Source organism: Phyllobates terribilis, unplaced genomic scaffold, assembly GCF_046119375.1.
Source record: "Phyllobates terribilis strain yellow unplaced genomic scaffold, ASM4611937v1 Scaffold_3__8_contigs__length_932513732, whole genome shotgun sequence".
Classification (NCBI taxonomy): domain Eukaryota; kingdom Metazoa; phylum Chordata; class Amphibia; order Anura; family Dendrobatidae; genus Phyllobates; species Phyllobates terribilis.
In genome coordinates, this window is record NW_027362763.1 from 293,762,794 (window position 1) to 293,787,062 (window position 24,269).

General features: G+C 44.9%; 1 protein-coding gene across 6 annotated transcripts in view; it reads left to right on the forward strand.

The window, feature by feature from the left end:
- Positions 1 to 715: 715 nt before the first annotated feature.
- ECT2 (epithelial cell transforming 2) overlaps positions 716 to 24,269 on the forward strand; it is a 77,985-nt gene continuing 54,431 nt past the window's right edge. The window contains exons 1-8 of one of the 6 annotated variants that reach the window (XM_073674911.1): positions 716 to 840; positions 11,182 to 11,259; positions 11,546 to 11,693; positions 13,020 to 13,099; positions 13,199 to 13,291; positions 22,090 to 22,272; positions 22,660 to 22,749; positions 23,592 to 23,699. In XM_073674911.1, the coding sequence (XP_073531012.1) occupies positions 11,567 to 11,693; positions 13,020 to 13,099; positions 13,199 to 13,291; positions 22,090 to 22,272; positions 22,660 to 22,749; positions 23,592 to 23,699 (681 nt within the window). In that variant the 5' untranslated portion in view covers positions 716 to 840; positions 11,182 to 11,259; positions 11,546 to 11,566. Of the gene's footprint in view, positions 898 to 11,181; positions 11,260 to 11,545; positions 11,694 to 13,019; positions 13,100 to 13,198; positions 13,292 to 22,089; positions 22,273 to 22,659; positions 22,750 to 23,591; positions 23,700 to 24,269 lie in introns of all 6 variants that reach the window. The other 5 variants (XM_073674909.1, XM_073674913.1, XM_073674910.1 and 2 more) reach the window with 5 other exon arrangements.

The window sequence follows — 24,269 nt, forward strand, 5'->3', positions numbered from 1 at the left end:
TTACCATTCTGAACAAGTTGTCAAGCACTTTTCCAAGTGATGCTTGGAGAAGTGCTTGATAACCCGCATGCGGAAATGCATGCAAAGACGCCTCACAAACGCTTCTACCTGGCGGGAAAACCGCATGTAATATCCGCAACGTGGGCACATAGCCTTCGGCTCTTTTTTTCCACATAACTTCATGTACATGCATAGAGACAGGAGTACAGTGAAAAGACGCATCAAAAAAAGCATAAAAACCTGCGTCTTTGACGCAGCTGATTTCCTGCCAGAGATAAGTTTGGCTGCAGATTTGTGACGTAAAAAAACCCCAACGTGTGCGAACATAGCCTAAAACTAGCCGCCTCACACTAGGACACTGTGGTCAGAATGGAAAACTGCTACAAATCCTAAGTACTAGGACGGACTACGACTCCCGGCCTCTCCATGAGCCGTAGTGCCGGAAGTCACCCAGAGAAGCCGGCCGTCACCCATGCATTGCAGCTCTGGTGACTGAGTCTCGCCAGCCAGTAAGGAAAGTAAACAAAGTTCACCAATTAGACAGCGCCCATCTGTTACGTCACCAGACAGACTCTGCCCACTCCCAGTGTCTTCTTTAACGAGTCCGTTATCATCCAATCGTTCAAACTTACAAGTGACCAATCAGAATCGGAATGACGTTATCCCATGAGACCAGGAGGGAAGGGCTCAGCCAATCAGAACACGCGTAAACTGCAGCATGCTCAGATTTACCCAATGACAGCCAGGCTGACAACTTGACTTCCTGCGGCCAATCAGAGGGAGGCTTATGTTTTGGCTCGAGATTTGAATACGGTTGATGGCCGCTCTTGCAGCCGTGCGGTGAGTGAGGGGCACCTGCCGGCAGTAGTGCGCGCCTGTGCCGCCCGCCAGCTGCTGGTAACTACATGGTTGACTGTGGGGGAGCTCTCGCCGGGGCAGTGGGGCAGGCGGGGAGGACTGCAGTGCTGTAATGTACCGGTCGGCTGTGGTGAGAAGCCGGGCCCAGGGATTGTCCGCAGACCTGTGCCCGCTGACACCTGTCAGTCACTTGTCTACCGCAGATCGCATCGGACGACCATCCGTGCACAAGCTGTGAGACCTCACTTATCAGGTTCTCTGCTTGCTGGCAGTGAGTGGCTGTTCACTGTGCAGCAGGAGCCCCCCGAAGTGATGGTGTGGGGACCCTGGTGTCCTTGTTAGGCTTGGCAGTGGTTCCTGCAGCCAGACTCTCCTTCCATGGGCCTGTGCACACCTTGCAGATTTGTCCCTTTTTTTTTCCTTTGCAGATTTGTCACAAAACTTGAAGGGTTTCCTGATGCAGCAAAGTGAATGAGACTCCTGAAGTCTCGTGCACACGCTGCTTATTTGTGACTTGATTTTAAATCTGCGGCATGTCAGTTCTTTCAGGCTGCGTTCCCACCATCCGGAGCCTGCTGAGGAGCCGCCGGCAGCTTCCGCTCTATATGCTGATGAGCGCCGCCATTTTGTTTTTCCACATTCGGACTTTCCCCATAGAGATTAGGTCTATGGGGAAAGCCTGCAAGTGGATCCGCCTGAGGAATTAACATGCTGCTTTCTGGAAAGACACGCCGCATGTCAGTTTCCGTTGGTGAGCTGCAGATGCATAGTGGGCATGGCATTTCTACAAATCCCATCCACTATGCTGGACATCTGGCCGCTGTGGGTTGCACGCAACGCAAGTGTGCTGTGACCAGTCCGCAGCGTTCACTGATCGTGTTCACACATCCTCAGTGTTTTTGCTGCAGATTTCACTGATACTAAGAAGTGGGGGAAAAATCTGTGCAAAAAAAAAAAAATGAAAACGATGCAGAAATGAAGCGGAAAATTTCCGCTTCATTTCTGCATGTCCTTGCCCGGAAAAACACATGCGGAATTTGACATGTTTTTTTTTTTTTTCGCACGTTTTGCACATGCGGAATTGCCTTGCGTTTTCTAGTGCATTGTAGATGGCAATTCCGCATGCGTAAACGCACAAAGAATGGACATGCTGCGGAATTTTCCGCACATCAAAAACGCTGCGGAAAATTCCGCAGCATGGGCATTGCAATTGCGGAATTACATAGGGGACCATGGGAGAAGGCTTACCATGCGTTTCCCAAGCATTTACGCTGCAAAAATTCCGCAACAAAAACGCTTTAAAAACGCATCGTGGGCACATACCCTTACTAAGTGTTTTTCCTGCCAGGAGATGCAGAAATTACTGCACCTAATCCTCAACATGTGCATCCCTGTGTATGCTGGGGACGTGATGCTGCTCTACAAAGTGGCAGAATTGCCTTGCAGGACTACTCATTTCTATTTTAAAGCACCACTGATTCCAGGCAGCTGCACATGTGAGGAGGGAGGTCATGTCTGCAGGGCTGTGGAGTCGGTATAAAATGGACCAACTCCGACTCCTAAAATATATAATAAATTGGGTGCAGTAGTTAAATGCAGTTTGTGGGGAATATTTTTTCATAAGAATTTGGGAAAGTTATGAAATGTCCTATTCCTGATCTGAGGGTCTAGACTTTTAGCTGAGATGAATCTGTGCTACAGTAAATTTATCACTTAAACATGATACATGTATGAGGGAGTCGGTGTTATGGAAACTGACGAGTCGGAGGTTTGGCTTACCGACTCCACAGCCCTGCATGTCTGTAACATGCAGGTACAGAATTGGAGAGAAGACTCTGCCCTTTGTGGCCTTACAGGGTGATGGGGAAGGCGACAAACTCGGGGGTGGCAGCAGGGTCATTGCAGGCTTCCTGGAGAGATGAGTTTTCAGGTTGCCTCTGAAGATTTCGATCAGAAGTGTTAGGCAAGGAACTGCAGAGGATGCGATGCTTGGGGACAAGTCTTGGAGGCGATTGGGTGAGGAACGTACTAGTGTGGAGGAAAGGAGGAGGTCTTGGGAGATGAGTTTGGAGATATATATAGGAGACAGATTATGCGCAGCCTTGTATGTCATTTTTAGTAGTTTATATTGGATTCACTGTGGAATTGGAAGCCAGTGAAGGGTGGAGGAGCAATGATGGGAGAGGAGAATTAGTCAGGCGGCAGAGTTAAGAACGGACTGGAGCATTGAGTGTTAGTTGGGAGGCCAGAGAGGGGGATATGGTGGGAGATGAGGGCATGTACTAACATTCTTGTAGATTTGGGTGTGAGGAAAGGATGGATTTAGCAAATATTTAGAGTTATTGGTGGTAAGGGCTTGGGGGTGTGATGGGAATGACGGAGTGAAGTTACACCCCGGCAGTGGGCTTGTGATACAGAGGAAAGCATGAGGTCATTTACTGCAACAGATAAGTCTGCACTTAAGTCCTGGATACAAATCCACCAAGGGCAACGTCTGCATAACGTTTGCATGTTCTCCCAATGATAAATGGATTTCCTTAAGGTATTCAATGGGATTGTCCCTCCATTTTTAAGTCTCAAACCCAAACGCGTTAAAGGGAACCTGTCACCAGATTTAATACTAGTCCTGCAGCTGTGAGCATGAAGGAGTGAGCATGGCGACTGCAGCTTCTGGTACAGTCTCCTGCCTCTGCCTGGGATGGGACATGACTGTCAGAAGCTACAGTGTGATCACAACTCATCACCAGAGGGCGCTATGGAGAATGACAGGGACCTGGAAGTAGTGAAAAAGCTGTTTCTAACCCTGTGAAGGATCTGATTCCAAAGGTAATCCTGTGCTACAGTCCTTCAGCAGTGCAAGGGTCCGAGGTCCTCAGATAAGAGCAGGGAGATACTCTTGGCTTGTTTTTGCAGTGCAGCCTCTTCTATAGGTTTAGTTTTCAGCTGTACACAGACAGTATATACTGTCATGTAATACACAGGTATGCATTATTTATTGGTGTATACTGTACCAGTGTATATATTATGTCTGAATATATTCTCCTTTTAGGCGCAGCTCGCCACTTTAGGACACACAGGACTTTAGCACCCAACTTAAAGGGGTTGTCCCCTTTTATCTCTTTTTAGCCTGCAGGCTTCAGTTATGTGTAAATCACACACTAATCTTTACTTACCCTCCCCAGGTCCAGCTTTCCCTCTCCGCCCTGTTGGTAGGCTGCACTGGTGATGTTGCGTTAACATTGCAGCCAATCGCTGGGCTTAGCGGCTTGTGCGATCTACAGCGCCTGAGCCTCTATGCTTAGTGATTTGCTGCAGTGTTATTGACATGATGTCGCCATTGCAGCCGATCAATGGAGATCAGAGCTGTGGAGGAGACATAGCGTGGCACCCAGGGAGGGTAAGATGACATTTAGTTTATTTGATGTGAACGAGGTCAACCCCCTTTAATGCAGCTTGATGACAACAGTGCATTGTGCTATCTGCACAGGGCCACTGATTTCTCAAGTGACTACTTTTTTATGGCAGCGAGGGGCATTATAAATAATGTCTCCTTGATGCCCTTTGTGTTTCCACATAATAAAATGTCTTATCTAGGGGGCAGCATTACTTTCTAAGCATGTAAAGGGAGTAGTTATTATGGTGTTGGGGCAGAAGGGAGGCATTTTACACTGCATTAACCACATTACTGTATAAGCGGCTTAAAGATGTTTAGGGTTGGAAGGACTTTTTCCTAGTTAAAGGGAATCTGTCACCAAGTTTTTGCCATCTAAACTGAGAGCATCATCATGTAGGGACAGAAACTCTGATTCCAGTGATGTCACTTACTGGGCTGTTTGATGTAGTTTTGTTAAAATCAGCGTTTTATCAGCAGGAGATTATCACTAAAGGACTAGTAAACCTGCTGCCATGTAGTCCTCCATATTCATGAGCTAGCTATGAACTGCTAGATATGCAGCAGATAAAACTGTGATTGTATCAAAATGACAGCAAACTGCCCAGTAAGTGACACATCGCTGGAATCCGGGTCTCCACGCCTACATCATGCTGCTCTCAGATGGGGAAGGACAAATGTTGTGGCAGGTTCCCTTTAACATAGGATCAGGCTGCTAAAACCTCATGGAAGGTTTGTATTTGGCTTTCTCTAAGTCTGCACAGCCATGGAAAAGTAGATTTCTCACTAATATCCCAACAAAATTCTACCAGAAAGGTATTACTGTAATAAGCGTTAAAGGGGCTTTACCCTCATACTTCTAGTTAGGGGTGAATTATCCTGATGGGTAAGTTAGCTGCTTTACTAAAGCACAGAGCATTTACATCACTATATGGCACACTTGTACATGGATACATTCCTAGTGAACCTCACTGTCTTGGAAGAGAATTCCAATAATTCTTATTGAACATTGCAGCCCTCCGCTTGCATCAGACACATCCAGGGTACAGGATGGGCTGCAAGGTGTTGAGGCGGCAGGTTAGCGGCTTCATGGGCTGGTGGGATAAGGTATAAAGAGAGCAAGCAATAAGCATGGAGAAGAAGGAACTTGTGGGTTATGGGGTGAAGTGCAGCTGGTGCTTGGAGGCCTGAGGAGGGAGCATCAGGCATCAGCGCCTGGACCAGAAAACTCACATACAGATATTTTCAGACAATGTCATCAAGGGGGCACAAGATACGAAAGCGTAAAAGCAATCTCTGCGAGAATATTTTCCTGGGCCGAAGAACATCTATCCCTGTCGGCTCTTTATATCAAAGGTTCAGTCAATGTTCGGGCCGATTTCTTAAGCAGAACATAGATTCATCCAGGAGAGTGGAGCCTAAACCCAGACGTCTTCCAGATGTTAGTCGAGAGATGGGGCTATCCAGAGGTAGATCTCTTCACCGGACACCAGAACGTGAAGGTACCTCAATATTTCTCCCTGGATACAAACGGCCCTTGCTTGGGCGTGGACGCATTCGCTCACCAATGGGAATTCCAACTAGCGTATGCCTTTCCCCCACTGCCTATCCTTTCAAAAACCTTACAAAAGATAAGGACCCAAGGGACCAGAGTAATCCTAGTGGCCCCTCTCTGGCCAAAAAGAAGTTGGTTCGGAACGTTAACCAGTCTGAGTGTGGAGAGCCCTCTAATCCTTCCTCCCATCAAAGATCTCCTCCAGGGACTGATTCACCATCCGGATCCCGAGAGACTACGCCTAACTCCCTGGCTTCTGAATTCCTGATATTAAAAACAAGAGGCCTCTCAGAGAAAGTCATCAAAACTCTCCAGAAGAGCAGGAAACCTGTAACGAACACCATTTACCATATGATCTGGAAGACCTTCTTAAAGTGGTGTGCACCCACTCACCCAGACCTTCATAGGGCTGATGTGGCACAGATTCTAGATTGTTTTACAAGAAGGTCTGGACAAAGGTCTCAGCCCTAGTACTTTTAAGGTCCAGGTAGCAGCGTTAAGCTCATACTGTGATCAAAGACTAGCTGAACATTAGTGGGTGAGAAGACTTATGACAGCAGCCACCCGCATCCACCCTAGAGTAACAGACTTGGTTCCCCCGGGACCTTAACATTGTTTTGAAGGGGTTAACCCTTCCACCCTTTGAGCCCTTATCGGCTTTAAGACTGGACAGGCTGACCTGGAAAACTGCTTTCCTGGTGGCAATAACTACAGCCAGAAGAGTGTGTGAACTACAGGCCCTTTCGGTCAACGAACCCTACCTGAGAATCCTGGAAGATCGTCTAATTTTCCAACTTGACCCTTCATTTCTACCTAAGGTGGTCTCAAATTTCCACAGATCTCAGGAGATAATCCTTCCATCATTTTGTGACAACCCAAAAGACAAGAAAGAAATGGAATTCCACACTCTGGACGTTCGGCGAATAGTACTGCACTATCTTCAGGAAACAAAAGATGGAAGGAAAGACAAGAACCTATTTATCCATACACAAGGTCCAAACAGAGGAAAGAAGGCAGCATAATCCACAATAGCCAACTGGATTAAGAGGACAATTATGGAGGCTTACCAGATCCAGGATCTACCTCCAGCAAAGCTTAAGGCCCATTCTACAAGGGCGATATCTGTCTCCTGGGCTGAAAAAGCCAGCGCATCCATCGAGCAGATTTGCAGAGCTGCTTCATACTTTCTCCAAGCACTACAGACTAGACCTAATGTCTGTTGGAGATGTAGCCTTCGGGAGGAAGGTCCTTCAGGCTATTGTCCCTCCCTAGTATGTATTTGATAACCTCCCACAACAGCACACAGGAGGTATATTAGAGAAAATTAGAATTAGATTTACCGGTAATTCGGCTTCTAATAACCCACCACGACAGCACGGGTATTTCCCTCCCCCTCACTTATTGTTTCTACGACAGCCGGATCAGTAGAAATAAAAATTAATTTGAAGCATCTATACTCTTGTGGTCCTTTGTAATAACACTGGAGGGAGGATGCGGGAGGGGCTATTTAAACCTCTTTGTATTTCCTGTCCCTATTAGGGTGGGGTTACATCCTTCTGTGTGCTGTCGTGGTGGGTTATTAGAAACCGAATTACCGTTAAGTCTAATTTTATATATATATATATATATTTTTTTTTAAATTTGGGCCTTTTTCAGATGCCTTATTTATACAATTGGTGCTGCCAGTGCTGTGGAGTCGGTAAGTTAAACCTCCGACTTCTCGATTTCCCTGACTTCCGACTCTTTCATACATGGCTCATTTTTAAGTGATAAATTTCTGTAGTAAATTGGTAACATCTAGCTTTTTGTCACCATTATGATACAATAATCAAGCTATTTTGATAGAACATAAAAATTTATTGGAATACAACTTTAGAAAACAAAAAACTTTAATAAATTGTACATATGCAGTAGACTATGCTGTAGTGTGTGGGGGAGCAGAACAGACATTTATAGGACATCTCAAAGCTTTCCCAAATTCTTATGAAAAAATAGCACATCCTGCATTGAGCTACTGTACCCAATTTATTAGTTATTTTAGGAGTCTGAGTCAGTCCATTTTATGCCGACCTCGACTCCACAACACTGGGTGTTGGTGTCTTCTGTTCTGCCCCCTCCCTATGTGATTTCTTAATACTCGTGCTGTTGCGTCTTCTCGTCTCTCTGAGCATATCTTGTACATGGCGTGTTATTGTGCTGGGAGTGATGGTGGAGGCTGTGTGTGTTCTCTGTAATCCTAGTCGCGCTCTGGCTCTATCACCTTTTGGATGAGATGCAGCACAATTTGCCACTTGTGTTGTGCTGCAGATGCGACATTTCTGTCATTTTGGATAAACTCCATGTCATAGCATAAAATCTTACTGTAGAATGATGTGTGTGGGTCAACATATGGGTAAAATGTATAACTACTGCATGGAAAAATGCTATAAAAGCCAAATAGGTGTCGTGTATTCGGGGTGGGGTTGCCTTTCACAATGTGCTAACACGTCTGCTTGTAATGTAGATACATATTGCATGAGTGATAGCGGGCTGTGAAATAGGACCCCATAACCAGGACATGCACTCACACATATATTTTATGAAGGCTAAATATAAAAAAGCTGAGAAAATTCCAGCATTTCCTCCCGTAATCTCTTCCTCTTCTTTCATCCTATTCAGTCTCCTATTATTGTGAGAAATATACTAGGTGTCCCAGAAGATCAGCCACCTCTCCCTCCTCAAAATCTTCTTATTGCTGTTAAGTTATGAATTTTGCAAAGTATTAGCAGCCAATAAATGCAATATTCACATTACGGTGTTACTGTGCACTAGTTCCCACAATCTTGCACGTGTTTACACTTTACCTGTCTGGTGTCCCACACTGCCACTATTACAATTTGGCCACGACCCCACTATCAGTATTTGGTCAGTATTCAGTCAGTATTTTTTCTCAGGAGTGGGAGCCAAAACCAGGAGTGGGTGATAAATGCAGAATTGGTGACTTGTTTCTATTATACCTTTTCTCTGATTGTTCCTCACCTGGTTTTGGCTCCCACTCATGAGAGAAAATACTGATAGTGGGGCCGTGGCCTTACTGGTCGTGTTCCAACAGATCCAGTCATGTTCTCAATGGCCTAGAGTAGACAATAGTTGTGATCACAGAAATGAATTGGACAAAGGAAAGAGATAAGATTGGGGTAGATTGGGGTATGTGCACATGATCAGGAGCCGCTGCGGGTTTGATGCTGTGTGTTTATGCAGCGTCAAATCCTCAGCGGCCATATGTTACAGCACAGTGGATGGATTTCTAGAAATGCCATGTCCTCTATGCGTCTCTGTGCACCTGCGGATCACCCATGGACACGGACATGCGGCGCATTTTTCCATTCCGCAGCATGTCCATTTCTCTTGCGGAGTCGCTAATCTCCGCAAGAGAAATCTGATCACTACAATGTATTAATTGCGGTGAATCCGAACACATGCGGATTCACCTGCGTTCATATAACGTAGCACTTTGGACGCAGCATAAAGTATACTTGTGTCCAAAGCGCTGCCTGTCCGGATCATGTGCACATACCCTTAAAGAAGTTGTACAGTACTTTAGATTACCCCTCCAATGTATCCCCCCCCCCCTGGGGCCCCTAAGACTTTTTGTAATTACCTTACGTTGCTGATAGCACCGCTCACAGGCATCACGTGACTCAGCGCTGGGGTCCCCGTGGTGGCTGCTGGGTTGTGGGTGGGGTTACCCCCCCCCCCCCGCGTCACACCTGGCATCCACCGTGCGCTTTCCCAATGATTGGGGAGAGGCAGAGCGCGCTGTGGATGCCGGGTGTGACGCAGGGGGTAACCCCGCCCACAGCCTGTCATCCACCTGGAACACGGAAGAAAAAGACCCCCTCCCCCCCCCCCGGCTGCTGCTGGCACTTGTCATGACGTCAGCGAATGTCAGAGCCGGCTGCAGCCAGGGGTCACGTGCTGCCTGTGAGCGGCCAGTGATAGCGCCACTCACAGGCAGTATCTGCAATGTAAGGTAATTACAAAAATCCTTAGGGGCCCCGGGGGGATGCATGGGATGGGGGTAATATAAAGTACTGGACAACCCCTTTAAACTTCATGCATGCGCAATGAAGCCTAGTGAACTCTACCTCAAAGCTGCTGGCTAGGCGGGCTTGGTGTCATTATGCCTTCCTGGACGTGTTCTGTGCACCCATGAAACTGAGGAGAATACGCCACATTTCATTACGCATGCTCGGGGAGGAAAAATGTAATACATATGAGTGGGAGATTCGGGGGCTGCGCAGATGACATAAATAAGGAGGATTTCTGTAGCCAAAAGTTCACGCTGGGTATGTCCTCTGTGTTTTACATAAGATGAGTGTGTGCAATGTATTATTATTATTTGATGTACATTGTGTGTATATATTTTTGTTTGTGTATAAAGTCCTAAATAGGTCTTCCAGTGTTTGGAAACCCCTCTTCCCCCAGCTGCAGTATGTATGTATGTATGTGTGTGTGTATATATATATATATATATATATATATATATATATATATATATATATATCTCCCCCACTTGCACTGCGTGGAATCCGCAGCGGCCAGATATTACAGCATAGTGGATGGGATTTGTAGAAAGCCCATGCCCACTATGCGTGTGAAGCTCACCCGCGGAAACTAACATGCAAGTCGTCTTTCCAGACCTTAGCATGTCAATTTCTCCGGCAGGTCCCCAGAGACCTAACCTCTATGAGGAAAGTCCACAGGTGAAAAAGCAAAAAAATGGTGCCGCTCACTAGCATATGGAGCGGAAGCCGGCGGCTTCTCCGCCGTGTTGGGGCCACAGCTGGCTTAGGGTCGTGGGAACATAGCCTTATTCACCCTGTTCAGGTCCAGTGGGGACTCTCCACCACTCTGCCCAACGTCTGTTATTGTCTGCAGCGCCAATGTCCCATTGATGGCCCTACAGTCAATTGTTGAACTCAGTAGTTTTGACCAAGTTATCGGCACAAGCTGCTCAGAGCCGCTGAGCGCACCGATGGGCTGCAACTTCAACGTTATTGACTTGACATCAGCACTGCAGACAGTAACAGACAGCGGGAGCAGTGGCGGAGACTTGGCACTGGACCAGGGGAGGTTTTCTAAAACAGTTGTGGTGTTTGTGTTTTTGTGATTAAAAATCCTTTCAAGTAGATCTTAGACCTGATGAGAATTGAATAATTACATAGAAAATCCATGTCGGAATAACCGTATAGTCCTTGTTGGAAGTTTTCTGTGATGAAGGCTCCTAAAACAACCTAGCCTAAGCTTGCATATAGGACCGTCTCTTCATATGTTTAAGATGTTAGAGCCTTATAAATAATTATATGTATTGATTTTGTGACTTTTGTTTAATTAGGAAAAATCTGTAAAATGCACCAGCAAAAGCTCTGAAGAGTATTCACTTGGGGTATTGAGTCACAAGCTGGAACCAAGTGTAAGTGTCAAGAGATAGAAACATTATTTTTTTTTTCTTCAAATCCTCCCCTCTTGCATGATTGGTTTCCTCGCCCCTAGGTATATCATATTCATGCTCAGATCTTGCAGTGCACTTCCGCACGTTACTTTGGGTCCGCCAAACCCTGACAGTATTACTTACAGTAAGCAGAAATAGTACTGTTTGTATTGGTGAAGGTTTGGGGTCCTGACAGGTGTTTCTTAAGAAAAAGTCTGCCATTGAGGTTCAATTGGATTATCCTTTTATTCTGTCTTTTACTTTGTAGGCTGCTGATTGATACGCCATCATGACTGACAACAGTGTCCTGGTACCTGCTGGCGGCAGGAGTCTGCTTGCTGACATGTCTGTTTTTGACACCAAAATAGCAGAGACTTCAAAAGAAAACCTCTTTTCAGGCCACACAGAAGTAGATGGTAACGACCTCTTGTTCTGTATTTCCGTAAGATTGGATATTTACTAGAGACGTATAAAGCTGGGCTTGTACCGCACTTAATCTATTTCACATCAAGTAGTAAAAATCAAACTTCTATTGTTGTTTTATAAGAGACGTACGAAGTCCCATGGTTACATGACAGCGCGTGTGCTTTGTGTGCCGCTCGTTGTGCTGAGCGTGCCGGTGAGAGTACTACACTTGGCCATGGTTTATTTTAGTGTGTGTTTGCTTTCACATGCAATAAATGTGATCGGGTTGATGATGATTCTGCATTGGCTTTGCTTTATGATCATTTCACCTTAGTATTATGGCTTATTATAGTGTGTGTTATAATGGTTTGTTAGGAGTAAGACTGCATTCACACATCTGTGACAAGTCCTAGTGCTGTCTGTTTTTCCTTCTCTCTGACATCACATACCCATAGTGTCTTTGAGCCATACACACACACTGCTATTAAAGTCTATGGGGATCCATTTGACAAGGGTGATACTAGGAGACATATTGTGTATGTAAGTGTCTGTTTTTAAATGATATTTTGTTGGGCGTCTATAGATAGACTGTTTATCTGCTTCAGTGAGAGGAAGAAAAGGGAAGATAAAAAATCTAATGTGACTAGGAAACCATCTGAGGAGTAAAATCTGTCCTTTCTGATGGGAACACACATGTGAGAGGCCAGCCTCATGGTGAGGCCTTGGCCCCACCAGTCATGAATGGGTTCCTTTGTCCCTGTTGTTTCATAATCTATATTATGTTCTCCGCTGTTTCTAAATCTTCCAAGGCCTTCAGTGGTGATCTCTCATTGACTGTTCTCCCCTATGTAGAGTGGGTTCTAGTAACCAAAATGGTACTCAAAACAAATCTTATGTAATTCTGCTAAAGACCAACAATCATACTGCACTAATGCCGTATTGGTGGGGATTGACTTCTGGCCACAATGTGTCGGCATACACTGCAGTCAGTCACTAGGGATTTTTTTGTGTGTGTGCTATTTGGCTAGCTATCCCCATATTACTCTCCCATACTTTCATTAAGCAGTATAGTCTGATGACAGGTCCAAACTGATGGGAAATATTATTCTCCTGTCCTCCAACTGAACACTGAGAAAACACAATCCAGTAATATTCACCTTGACTCCTCAATTTACTGTTGTACATTAAAATAAAAGGGATGTGCCATTAACTGATTAAAAAATTGAGACTTTATAAAGATATCCCATATTTGTGAGCAGATAAATGAACAGCTTACTGTTGTGTTACTGGGAGCTGGTGAGGCTTCTCTCAGACATTTGGTTTCTTTATACTTGCAGAAGACATGCCGCAAGTAGAGACCAGAGTGGTTCTAGTCCAGGATGCTGGAAGAAATGACGCCTTACTGAAAGCTCTTGAGGTAAGGAATGATCTGCTCAGTAATAATATATATATTTTCCTTTCTCTGCACAAGTATATATTCTGTCTTGTAATATTCTCTGAATCTTCCTTTCCACAGATAGTTAAGCTAATGGAAGTTCCAGTTATAAAGATAAGGGAAAATTGTCATGAGAAATCCAGAGAATCATTTATAAAAAGTATTGTAAATATGGTATGGTTATTTCTTCATACCAGCTGATCTTGCATGCGGCACCTCACGACTGGCACTTAAAGGGCACCACTAACATTATGGAGTATGTTTGCTTCATCACTGCAATCATAACACGTGGCTGAGATTTTGCTCTTGGGCTTCTCCAGTAATTTGGTTAATTACTTTGGTTCTTACTCATGGTGAAGGATGATATTTTTCACGCCCAGGATGATTGGTTTTGTCTTTCTCATCTTATGTGGCACCAACATGTTTTTGTTCTTCTTCATTTAAATACTGTGAATATTGATTTGTCCAAACTTATTGGACCTCATTTATCAAAACTATACTCCTTGCCAAAAGCAGGGTCAGATCCTTGGGGCTCAAAGGCTCCAATGTCACATAAGGCATGGACATTAGAAATTACCGTATATTCCGGCGTATAAGACGACCTGGTGTATAAGACGACCCCCCTACTTTCCTGTTAAAATATAGAGTTTAGGATATATTCACCGTATAAGACTACCCCTTTTCCAACGCATACCAAACACCGGTAAAAATTAAAAAAAAAAAACGATTTGAATTTAACATGGTCCTTTTTTAATTTAAATTCTTATGACACGCAGGTATATAGCAGGAAAACTGTCACTCATAAACATAAGGCATACAACAACAACATTACGATCATCCATTTTCATCAGCGGCATACACCGGTACCCGACAATTTACAACAGAAAGAATAGAGCTTCACACATATATTAGATAGATAGAAATATGTCAGTCACATATATATGAAGTACAGTGACAGTGTTGCTTACTGTACTTGTCATTTAGTGTAAAGGATTTATTAAAAAATATAATAGTGTTTTCGTGCACCGTCTCTTTAAAAAAGCCGGCCGGCAATTCAACATCTGTACCCGACAATTTAGAATAGAAGGAATAGAGAATCATACATAGATTAGATAGATAGAAACATGTCAGTCACATATATATGAAGTACAGTGACAGTGTTGATTACTGTACTTGTCATTTAGTGTTAAAGGATTTATTTAAAAAAAAAAAATTGGCGTGGGGTTCCCCGTAATTTTAGTCTCTAGCGGAGGTTAAGCAGACGGCTGGGGCAGATGTTTGAAGCCTGGGAAGGGGGTAATACCCACGGAGCTTCCCAGACTACTAATATCAGCCCCCAGCTGAATACCTAGCCTTTACTAGCTATTAAAATGGGGGACCCCCCCAAAAAAATGACGTGGGGTCCCCCCTATTTTAATAGCTAGCAAAGGCTAGGCAGACAGCTGGGGGCTGATATTAATAGCCCAGGAAGGGTGCCATGAATATTGGCCCCCTTCCAGGCTAGAAACACCAGCCGTCAGCCGCCCCAGAAATGGCGCATCCATAGGATGCGCCAATTCTGGCACTTAGCCTCGCTCTTCCACGCTGCCCTGGTGCGGTGGCAGTGGGGTAATAGGGCTGGGGTTCATGTCAGCGCCAGCTGCCATGAAGCCCAGGTTAGTAATGATGGGCGTCTATAAGACACCCCCATTACTAACCTACAAAGTGTTAAAAAGAAAAAACACACACTACACCAAGAAAAAAATAATTTATTTGAAATAAAACACACCATTTTATTTAATTCTTAGTTTACTAAAAAAAAAATAGTTACCTGTCCACGTTCCTGCGCTGATCTCCCATGCACAGCTGTCACATCTGGAGATGGTGACAGCTGTGCATGGCTGCTGTAAGCTCACGCTGCCGGGAACACGTCCGCTCCCGGCAGCGGGAGCCACTGACTGAGGTCACCGGAGTGCATTCAGTCAGCGCAGCTCCGGAAACCTCCTTTACGGCACTGCTGTACCGTGGGAATTTCTCACGATACAGCAGGGCCGTAAAGCAGCTAACCGGAGCAGCGCTGCCTGAACTCCGGCGAACCCGGTTATGCAATGACGGGGCTGCTTTACGGCCCCATCATTCTAGCGGCGGCAGCGGTTCAGAGCGGTCACATTCTATGTGGCTGCTCTGAACTGGAGATCTTCGTGGGACACTTGTGGACTACTACGGAGGGGTAAGGATAAGGTTGTGGTTTATTATTTTACATTTTATTACAGGAGATCGATGGCTTCGGGGAATTAGGTGTCTAGGTGAGTATAGGTGTAGTTTTTTATTTTTTACTTTATTTTAGGTGGCGATAGGCGGGGACAGGTAATGTATGAACTAATTTATTGTAGGTAACCACTGGCCACCAATGACATGTATTTAACATTTATTGGGGACACAGTAGGGCAATTTATATAGCAGGATCAGGCTGATGGTAACTACTGCTCCCATCAAGCTGATCCTGCTGGCAGGAGTGGACGGGGGACAGACATAGTCCGATGGGAGTAGTAGTGTCACATCGGCCTATGTCTGCCTGCGCGCAGACACCGCGCGCAGACACCCGCACACACCAATCATGACTGGTCTGGGAGGTGAGGCTGACCTGTGAGACCGTGGGAAAGTTCATGTGAGTTCATGCAATGCAGTCAAGCATGAACTCACATGAACCCTCTGAGGGCACCGCGACGACTTCAAATGAACAGCTGATCGGCATCACCTGATACCTCAGCTGTTCATTTGAAATAACCGGCGGGAAAGCGCAGCACAGAACGGGAAAGCCGGCGGTGAAGTCTTTTCACTACCGGCTTCCCCCCCCGGGTCCTTCGCTCCCCGCTCCTTTGTGCTGCACTCCCCGCCCGGTCCTAACTTACGATCGGGATGGGAGGTGGCGAGGGGAGCGGAGGATCGGGGTCAGAGGCTGCGGGGAAGCAGTATGGGGCTGTGTGATTGTTTGTTTAAAAGCCGGCGGCTTTTTACCGCCCGCCGGCTTTTAAACAATCAGGAGAATTCTCCCACGCTGGGATGACATTCTGATGACAGGCTGGATCTCAGCTGAGCTCTGCCATCCAGCTTGTCATCCTTCAGAGACACTGCAGAGCGCAGGCATTATGGGAACTTCCGATTCCGGTATTCGATATTGTAAAAGTATCGGAATTAAGTATCGGAATTCCGATACCGCGAATATCGACCGATACCCGATATTACAGTATCGGAATGCTCAACACTACTTGTCACAGAAGCGATGCGAACTTCCCAGCTCCGGACACAGCGCAGCGCTTCTGTGACAAGTGAAAGCTGTCGGCACAGAAGCCCTGCGCTGTGTCCGGAGCTGGGAAGACACTGCGATGTGTCAGAAAAGTTCGCTAGGTTCTGTCTGTCTCCGCTGCTGGGAATACGCTGCGCTGTGTCCCAGGCCTGAGAAGACACAGCGCAGCGATGTGTCAGTTTCAGCACAGAAGCGCTGACTGTCTGGACCTACCGCCGCCGTATTTTAACTCCCACATGGCAGGGATATGGCCACGGCAGCTTATTAACACCCCCAGAGTATCCCCGCATGTCAATTTCTGAAAGTTCAAAAACATTACCGGCGTATAAGACGACCCCAGACTAGACAAGATTTTTCAGTCTTCAAAAGTCGTCTTATACGCCGGAATATACGGTACACATGGTAACTGGTCACCCACTTACATAATTTGCAGGAACTCCAGGTTATGCCTCTGTCTGATGCCATCCGTGAGTCGTACGTGTTTTTCACGGACCCACGGACTTTTATTGGCCCTTTTCATCTGTGCTGCCGGAAAAACATTTACATTGTTTTCTCCTCAGTCAAGCCCTTTTTTTTCTGGCTTCTGATGGCGACCCCAGTAAGTTTGTTGTAGCTCTTTCATTATTGCCATTCTCTTGCTCTCATCCCTGGCATCTGCTTTAGCCAGGCTATTACGCAACCAAGCACAATTTGCCCATCCATGTGTTATCAGCAAATTAGACGACCATTCTGTCTTTGGTGTGGGTTGAATGACGCAGTCAGTCTTTTGTGGCCTATTCTACGTTTGATGCCTACAGGGCGTTACTGAATACACAATATGAAGAAATGAAAGGTCACATCTGTCAAAACGATAATGTTGGATTCTTTAATCTGCACTAAAACATCATATTCTTGCACGAAAACAGGAAAAATGAGGCTCTGAATTCAAGAACTATCCATTACACTGATCAAGGTTGTCATACTATGGACACTATATTTGTCTGCCATACTGCAAAGAAAATTAAACAAAGAAATTCCATTCGTGTACATTAAAAATAACCACTTTTTTTTAACACATTCCATTTCCATAATATCTGTTGTACCTGGCTAGAATTTTGTCTGTGTTTGTAGGCAAATTAGGATTCTTGCAAGGTCCCCTTAGCACCAACTTTCAACTTTTAGAAGTCCGAACAGGCATTGCCATCAGAAATTGGTAGTAGGCGTTGGGCCTTCAGTGCTCGGGGTTCTGAACAGATGTCAACTTTTAAAGGGAACCAGTCAACTGACAGGTTCCCTTTTTAAACTTTTCTTTTAACCCCTTCACGACATGCACCGTACATGTACTGCGCATGCTGTGTCATCGTCTTCCCCCCCCCCACCCCGGTACGGGCTCCGGCGCTGAGCCGCACTTTTCTGGGCACATGTCAGCTGATTCTTACTGCTGACATGTGCCTGCAAAAGCCGCGGGTGGAATCGCGATCCACCCGCAGCTGTTAACTAGTTAAATGCCGCTGTCAAACTCTGACAGTGGCCTTTAACGCTCGCTTCCGGGAAGCGCGTTGGGGTCGAAAATGGGTGGAGCCAACATCACGTGATCGCAGGTCAGTGATGGGTTAGCATGATAACCCAGGGACTGGATGAAACCCCTGTGGTTGTCATAGCCGATCTGCTATGAGCGCCACCCAGTGGTCGCTGTTCATAGCAGATGAGCACTTTGTTACACATAGCAGGACTGAAACCTTGCTATGTGTAACAGAGGCAATCGGACAATCGCAGCTTCAAGTCTCCTAAGGAGACTATTGAAGCAAGTAAAAAGTAGACAAAATGTTTTTAGAAAAATGTAAAAAAAAATACAAGTTTAAATCACTCCCCTTTCGCCTCATTCAAAATAAAACAATTAAAAAAATTCAAATATACACACATTTGGTATCGCCGCGTTCAGATTCGCCCAATCTATCAATATAAAAAAAAAAAAATTAATCAGATCGGTAAATGGCGGAACGATAAAAAAATCTAAACGCCAGAATTCCTTTGTTTTGCTTTGTCGCTGCAACATTGCAATTACTGGCAATTAGTGTTGAGCGAGTATGTTCTATTAACCCTTTCGCTGAGTATGCTCGGGCCGAGCTCCCGAGTATTTACAGCTGCTCGGTGATGTGTTTGAATCGCTCCCGTGTGCATGATTTGCGCTGTGAGGAATGTCTATTTCTTACACATTCCTCACATGTAATAAAGCTGTCAAACAGTTGCAAATCATGCACACGGGAGCGATTCAAACATATCACCGAGCAGCTGTAAATCCTCTATGCTCGGCCCGAGCATACTCGCTTAACCCTACTGGCAATCAATCGTATCTGAACCAAAATAGTATCAATAAAAAACGTCAACTTGGCGCGCAAAAAATAAGCCTACATACGGCCCCAGATCCCGAAAAATGGAGACGCTACGGATCTCGGAAAATTACGCTTTTTTTTTTTTTTTTGGGGTCATATATCAGATTTATGAAAGGTTAATTTAGCGGTCCCAGGAATACAACTTTCTTAAGATGTGGCTTCACATTATCAGTTGAAGGAATATATTTTGGCCTCAGGAAAGCAATATTGTGCTAATCTATATTACTCTCTCGCTTTGATGCATTACTTTCCATGAAGAAGTGTGGGGGGTGGCCAATGGAAGGATAGAATGGAAAAAAACAACAACAAAAAAAAACTGTTTAAAGGGGGACTGTCAGACCAGGATGACTGTTCAAACTAAATACAGGCGCTCAGTGCATCACGGCTTGTCCAAGCATTAAGTGCACGTTCCCACCTGCTTGGTTTCCATCTATCTCCGTCGTTCTCTGGCTCTTTGAAGCCAGAGCTGTCAATCAAAGAGGGGTGATATAGGGGAAACAGGCAGATGGAACCTGCAAGTAACACTACTTACCTGCATATATAGTAGTAGTCTGTAAGTAAATAACATTGAAATAATATCGGGCAGGCTATTTAGTGAACTCGTATTTACATCCGAGCACACTGATGGCCTTCTCCGCAATGTACATGCGTGCAGCGTAGGCTGTCAATCAATTTGCTGGGGAGTAATGAGCGGTGACTGGAAGCGAGTGGCTGCAGAGAGAATAAAAGTTAATTTTATCCCTGTTGCCTCCTTTCCACTTAGCATGGCAGAAATTATTTAAAAGCTGTTTACCTGCAGATTATTGCTATATGTGAAGGCTAACACTTTTTTGGGGATGACAGGCCCCCTTTAAGATGATAAATACTGACAAAGTATAATGTTAAAAAAATCTGTATTAAAGATATAATATAGCGATCTCTCTATATGAATGTGTAGATGTACTGTGAAAAAGTTTTAAGCAGGGGTGTGACCGCCATTTGCCTTCAAAACAGAATCAATTCTACTTACACTCACGCACAATTTTTGAAGGAACTCTGCAGGGAGGTTGTTCAAAACATCTTGGATAACTGGCCACGGATCTTCTGTGGATGTATATGCTTTGTGTAAATCCTTCTGTCTTTTCATGTAATCCCAGACAGACTTGATGTTGAGAATAGGTCTATGTGGGGCCATATCATCACTTTCAGAAACTCTCTTGTTCTTTATTGGCTTCAAATAAAGCCAACAATCCCAAACATACAACAAGTGTGATTTTAAGAAATATTTTCAGCGTAAAGGAGGAGTCCTGGAAGTGGATGATATTGCCTCCAAAGAGCCCTGATCTCAACATAATTGTTTGTCTGGAATTGCATGAAAAGACAAAGTTCTGCACAAGCCAACATCCACAGAAGATCTGTGGCTCTCCAAGATGTTTGGAACAACCTTTCTGCAAAGCTTCTTTAAAAACTGTGTTCAAGTGAATTGAACTGATGCTTGGATGGTCTTTTGAAGGCAAAGGGTTTGACACCGTGGACCACCAGCTCCTACTCACTATTCTCCTCTACATTGGCCCCAAGGATACCGTTCTCTTTTGGTTCTTTTCCTACCTTTCTCACAGCTCCTTCAGTGTATCAATTGCAGCTCCTCTTTCCCTTATTGTTGGGGTTCCTCAAGGTTCAGACCTAGGCTTCTTCCTCTTCTCTCTTTATACTGTTCCTGTTAAACAATCAGATTTGGTTTTCAATACCACCTATGCTGATGACACCAAATTTATACACCTCTTTTCCTGACATCACCCCCCCGTTAGTTACAACGTCCAGTGATTGTCTGTCTGCTGTCTCAAACCTATTGTCCCCCCTCTATCTGAAATTAAATCTGTCAAAAGCTGAACTCCTTATATTTCCCCCTTCTACAAACGTACGCAAACCTGAAATTGCCATTTCAGTGTATGGTTCTACCATAACTCTCATGCAGAATGCTCGCTGCCTTAGGGTCATATTCGATTCAGATCTTTCATTCATTCCCTAGATCTGATCACTCGCTAGCTCATGTCACCTGCACCTCAAAAACATCTCTAGAATTCGACCAGACAATGTTTAATACCCAGTATCTACAGTTTCAAGTGTCCCTAAAAAATAGACTGGCCTATCGCCTCACCTCACTAATCTAACTATTCCCTTGTCTTTCATGTACTCCGTAGCACTTAGAATCTCTACTTGTACAGATTCTGGATGCTTCATGCAGTGTTATTTGAATGCCCCTATTATATTGATGGCTCTCGCTTCCTCTGAATGCAAGTTTTGCTCAAAGGATTGGAGAGTAAAGTGGCTGCTGATTGGCTGCAGGGTTCGTGTGAAATAACAATGCCGGGTGAGCCCTGAGAGAGCTCGCGTGAAGTAACAATGCCGGGTGAGCCCTGAGAGAGCTCGCGTGAAGTAACAATGCCGGGTGAGCCCTGAGAGAGCTCGCGTGAAGTAACAATGCCGGGTGAGCCCTGAGAGAGCTCGCGTGAAGTAACAATGCCGGGTGAGCCCTGAGAGAGCCAGTGCTGAGTACAGCTGTTATTTTATAAGTGGGAACATGGTGATTGAGCAAGGATTGTCTGAGTAGTGAACAACCCCTTTAATATTTTTAGCAAAATTTTATACCTAAGTAGATTGACACAGCTTTGCGGTAAAAGATTCCATGTGAATCCACTAGCTGTGACTGCTCTTTATATGCTTGGGAGTCAAGGGGGCGGTCCTAATCCTTGACCGAAAGACTTGTGCGACTTCAGACAGATGGCTGCCAATCATGAAGTACAGTAGGACCATGTACAGAACTTTTGAGAGGAGAAAGTGCTGGGTTTTCACTAGTTAAAATTCTAGTTTTCTCATCTTCAAACTGCTGTGTGTGTTGTGCATCAATGTTTCCAGGTCCAAACACAGAAGAGGTGCTGTCTGTTTAGGCTTCACTCCTAGTTCTGGCGTTCTAATAACAATGAAATATGACCAGAATACTGCAGTGTGAAAGCTGTCTAATCCTTCGTCTTATCCCACAAAACTACATAGCCAACTGCTCAGCTCCTCATGTGCTATCTCCTGCTACCTGCAGATCACACCACTTGTTCAATGTAACATGAATGAAATCAAATAGGCTGCAATATTGGGCTGTGGAGAGATTACCCAGATACATGATTCTTATCTGGTTATTGAGTCACTACAACAGTCAGATTGGTGCTCTTGACCGCTGCTCTACTTTCCCTTTGCCCCGATGTTTCCTGTTTTGTGTTATGTGCTCTAGTAAGGTATGTTTTTAAACTCTCATGTCTCTTGATCCAAACCTTCACCCCCAGGAAATCAAGCATCCTTATATCACAACAGAGTCTGTGGAAGAATACGCTGAGGCCGATGCACCAGAGTTTGAGAACGTGTTCGTTATATCAGATTTCCAGCACCCATCCTTTCGATATCTGTATAAAGCGGACTGCAGAGTGCTGGGTCCCCCGATCATCTTGTACTGTGCACAAAAAGGAGAGGTACAGATGTTTCTATAGATATTATGACTTCACTGAGAGCTGTAGGAATTTATAGCAGTGGGTTTAGCCTGCGGAGTATATTTACTAGGCCGGCTTCACATATCAGTGAAACGCTGATTGTACTCCTATCCAGATATATGGCCTGGCTGTCAGGTCTCTTTACCTAAGCCTACTGCGTCATATATGCCTATACGGCGTGCAGGCCGCTCGTTCTGATCTGAGCATGAATAGTGTTCTGTGGATATGAGAAACTGGCCTTACTTAAAACAGCAAGGATACCTTACTCAGAAGTAGTTATAGTTTATCATCATCTTGTCTAACATAAGCTACAGCTGCTTGTTATAGCCTTTTAGTATAACTCTAACTTTTTTTTTCTTCTTTTTTTAGCCGATGCCATTTACTTCTCGGCCTTTGTATTGTGCAAGTATGCTGAATCTGGTCCTGTGCTTCACTGGATTCAGGAAAAAGGAAGAGCTGGTAAGACATAATCTACACATACAGTATGTGCACAATTAGACTGCAGGTGCCACAGAAACGTAGCTCTCGCTCAGCTCATCACGTGCCCACACTGAATAGCTGGATCTCCTGGAAAGTGACCTCTGGTCTGTACAGAAGACTGTAGCTCACTGTAGCAGAGTGGTAACCATGATAAACGGTGGGTTACTAGGTGCGCGTGTGCCCTTAGTAACCCGATGTTTACCATGGTTACCAGCCTGCTCCTGCTTCAGCAGGCTGGTAACCAGGAGCAGGACATCGTGGAAAGATTCTTTCCACGATGTCGCTGCTCCCCTGATCGTTGGTGAGCCTGCCTGTTTGACAGCTCACCAGCGCGACCACATAGCGACGCAGCAGCGATCCCTGACAGGTCGTATCGTTGCAGCGTCGCTAAGTGTGACGGGGCCTTTAGTACACAGAGGGACTAAAGGATAAAAATCTTCATCCAGAGTGCTGCTGTAAAGACAACCTGTCATCAGTTTGTGCCACCCTGTAACTACTGCAACCTGAATCTGGGACCGGCTCCTGCATTACAGACAACCATGTTGTACTCTGAAGTGCTCCTCCGTTTCAGAGAAAAACCAATGTTTTTAAGAAGAGCAGAGCACATGGGGAAATGTCTTGTGCGTGGCTCCACTCAAACTTCTCCCCGTCCAGCTCAACTAGTCTGCGGGCACGTAATTGATGACCAGTTTACTTTAATTCTGCAAAAAGTAAGCATTTCCTAAAAGAATGAGCAGAAACATGACTTATTGGTAGTATTGTGTGACATGAAATATATGTTCTATGTTGTATATTTAATAATTTGTACCTTTTGTGTTCAGGTAAAGCTGGTGACGTTAGTCCATCATATGGGAGGAACCATACGAAAAGACTTCAGCTCTAAAGTAACACATCTAGTCGCCAATTCTACTCATGGAGATAAGTTTAGGGTGTGTGTCACTTCCATTTCTTAAATTTTATTCTGTTCATACTTATAGGTGAAAAAGGAAAATAATTGTCTCTGCCAGTAGCTGTATTGCATAGGTGTGAACTGGTACCACACAGGGGTATGTATTTAGCTTTTCTTAAAGGGATTGGCTGTTCTTAATCTACAAGTCTGAAGTCACTGTCTGCAGACTTGTGAATCCTTGTGCCGGCAGCAGGCAATCAGATGCATATTCCTGGCCACATTCCAACCAGATGGATGCGGCATTGCTCAACGCAAGTGTATTGAGCGAGGCCATGAACAGTCTAGTCTAAATGTGGCTAGGAGTCTGCATATTGCATAATTGTCACACAACTTCCAGCTCTGGAGAATGCCCAGTGCGCGCGTTGTGACGATTCACAAGTCTGCAGTCACACAGAGTGACTGCAGAATTGTAGCTTAAGGCTGGACAACCCCTTTAAGACAAGCTAAGGAGCTTTACCTAAAGCTGAATGTCTGTTTTTGATGGTTGGTGTTAATATAATTGCTTTCTTCCATTTACATTGGACATGAAGATATGCTGATATTGTGCTGA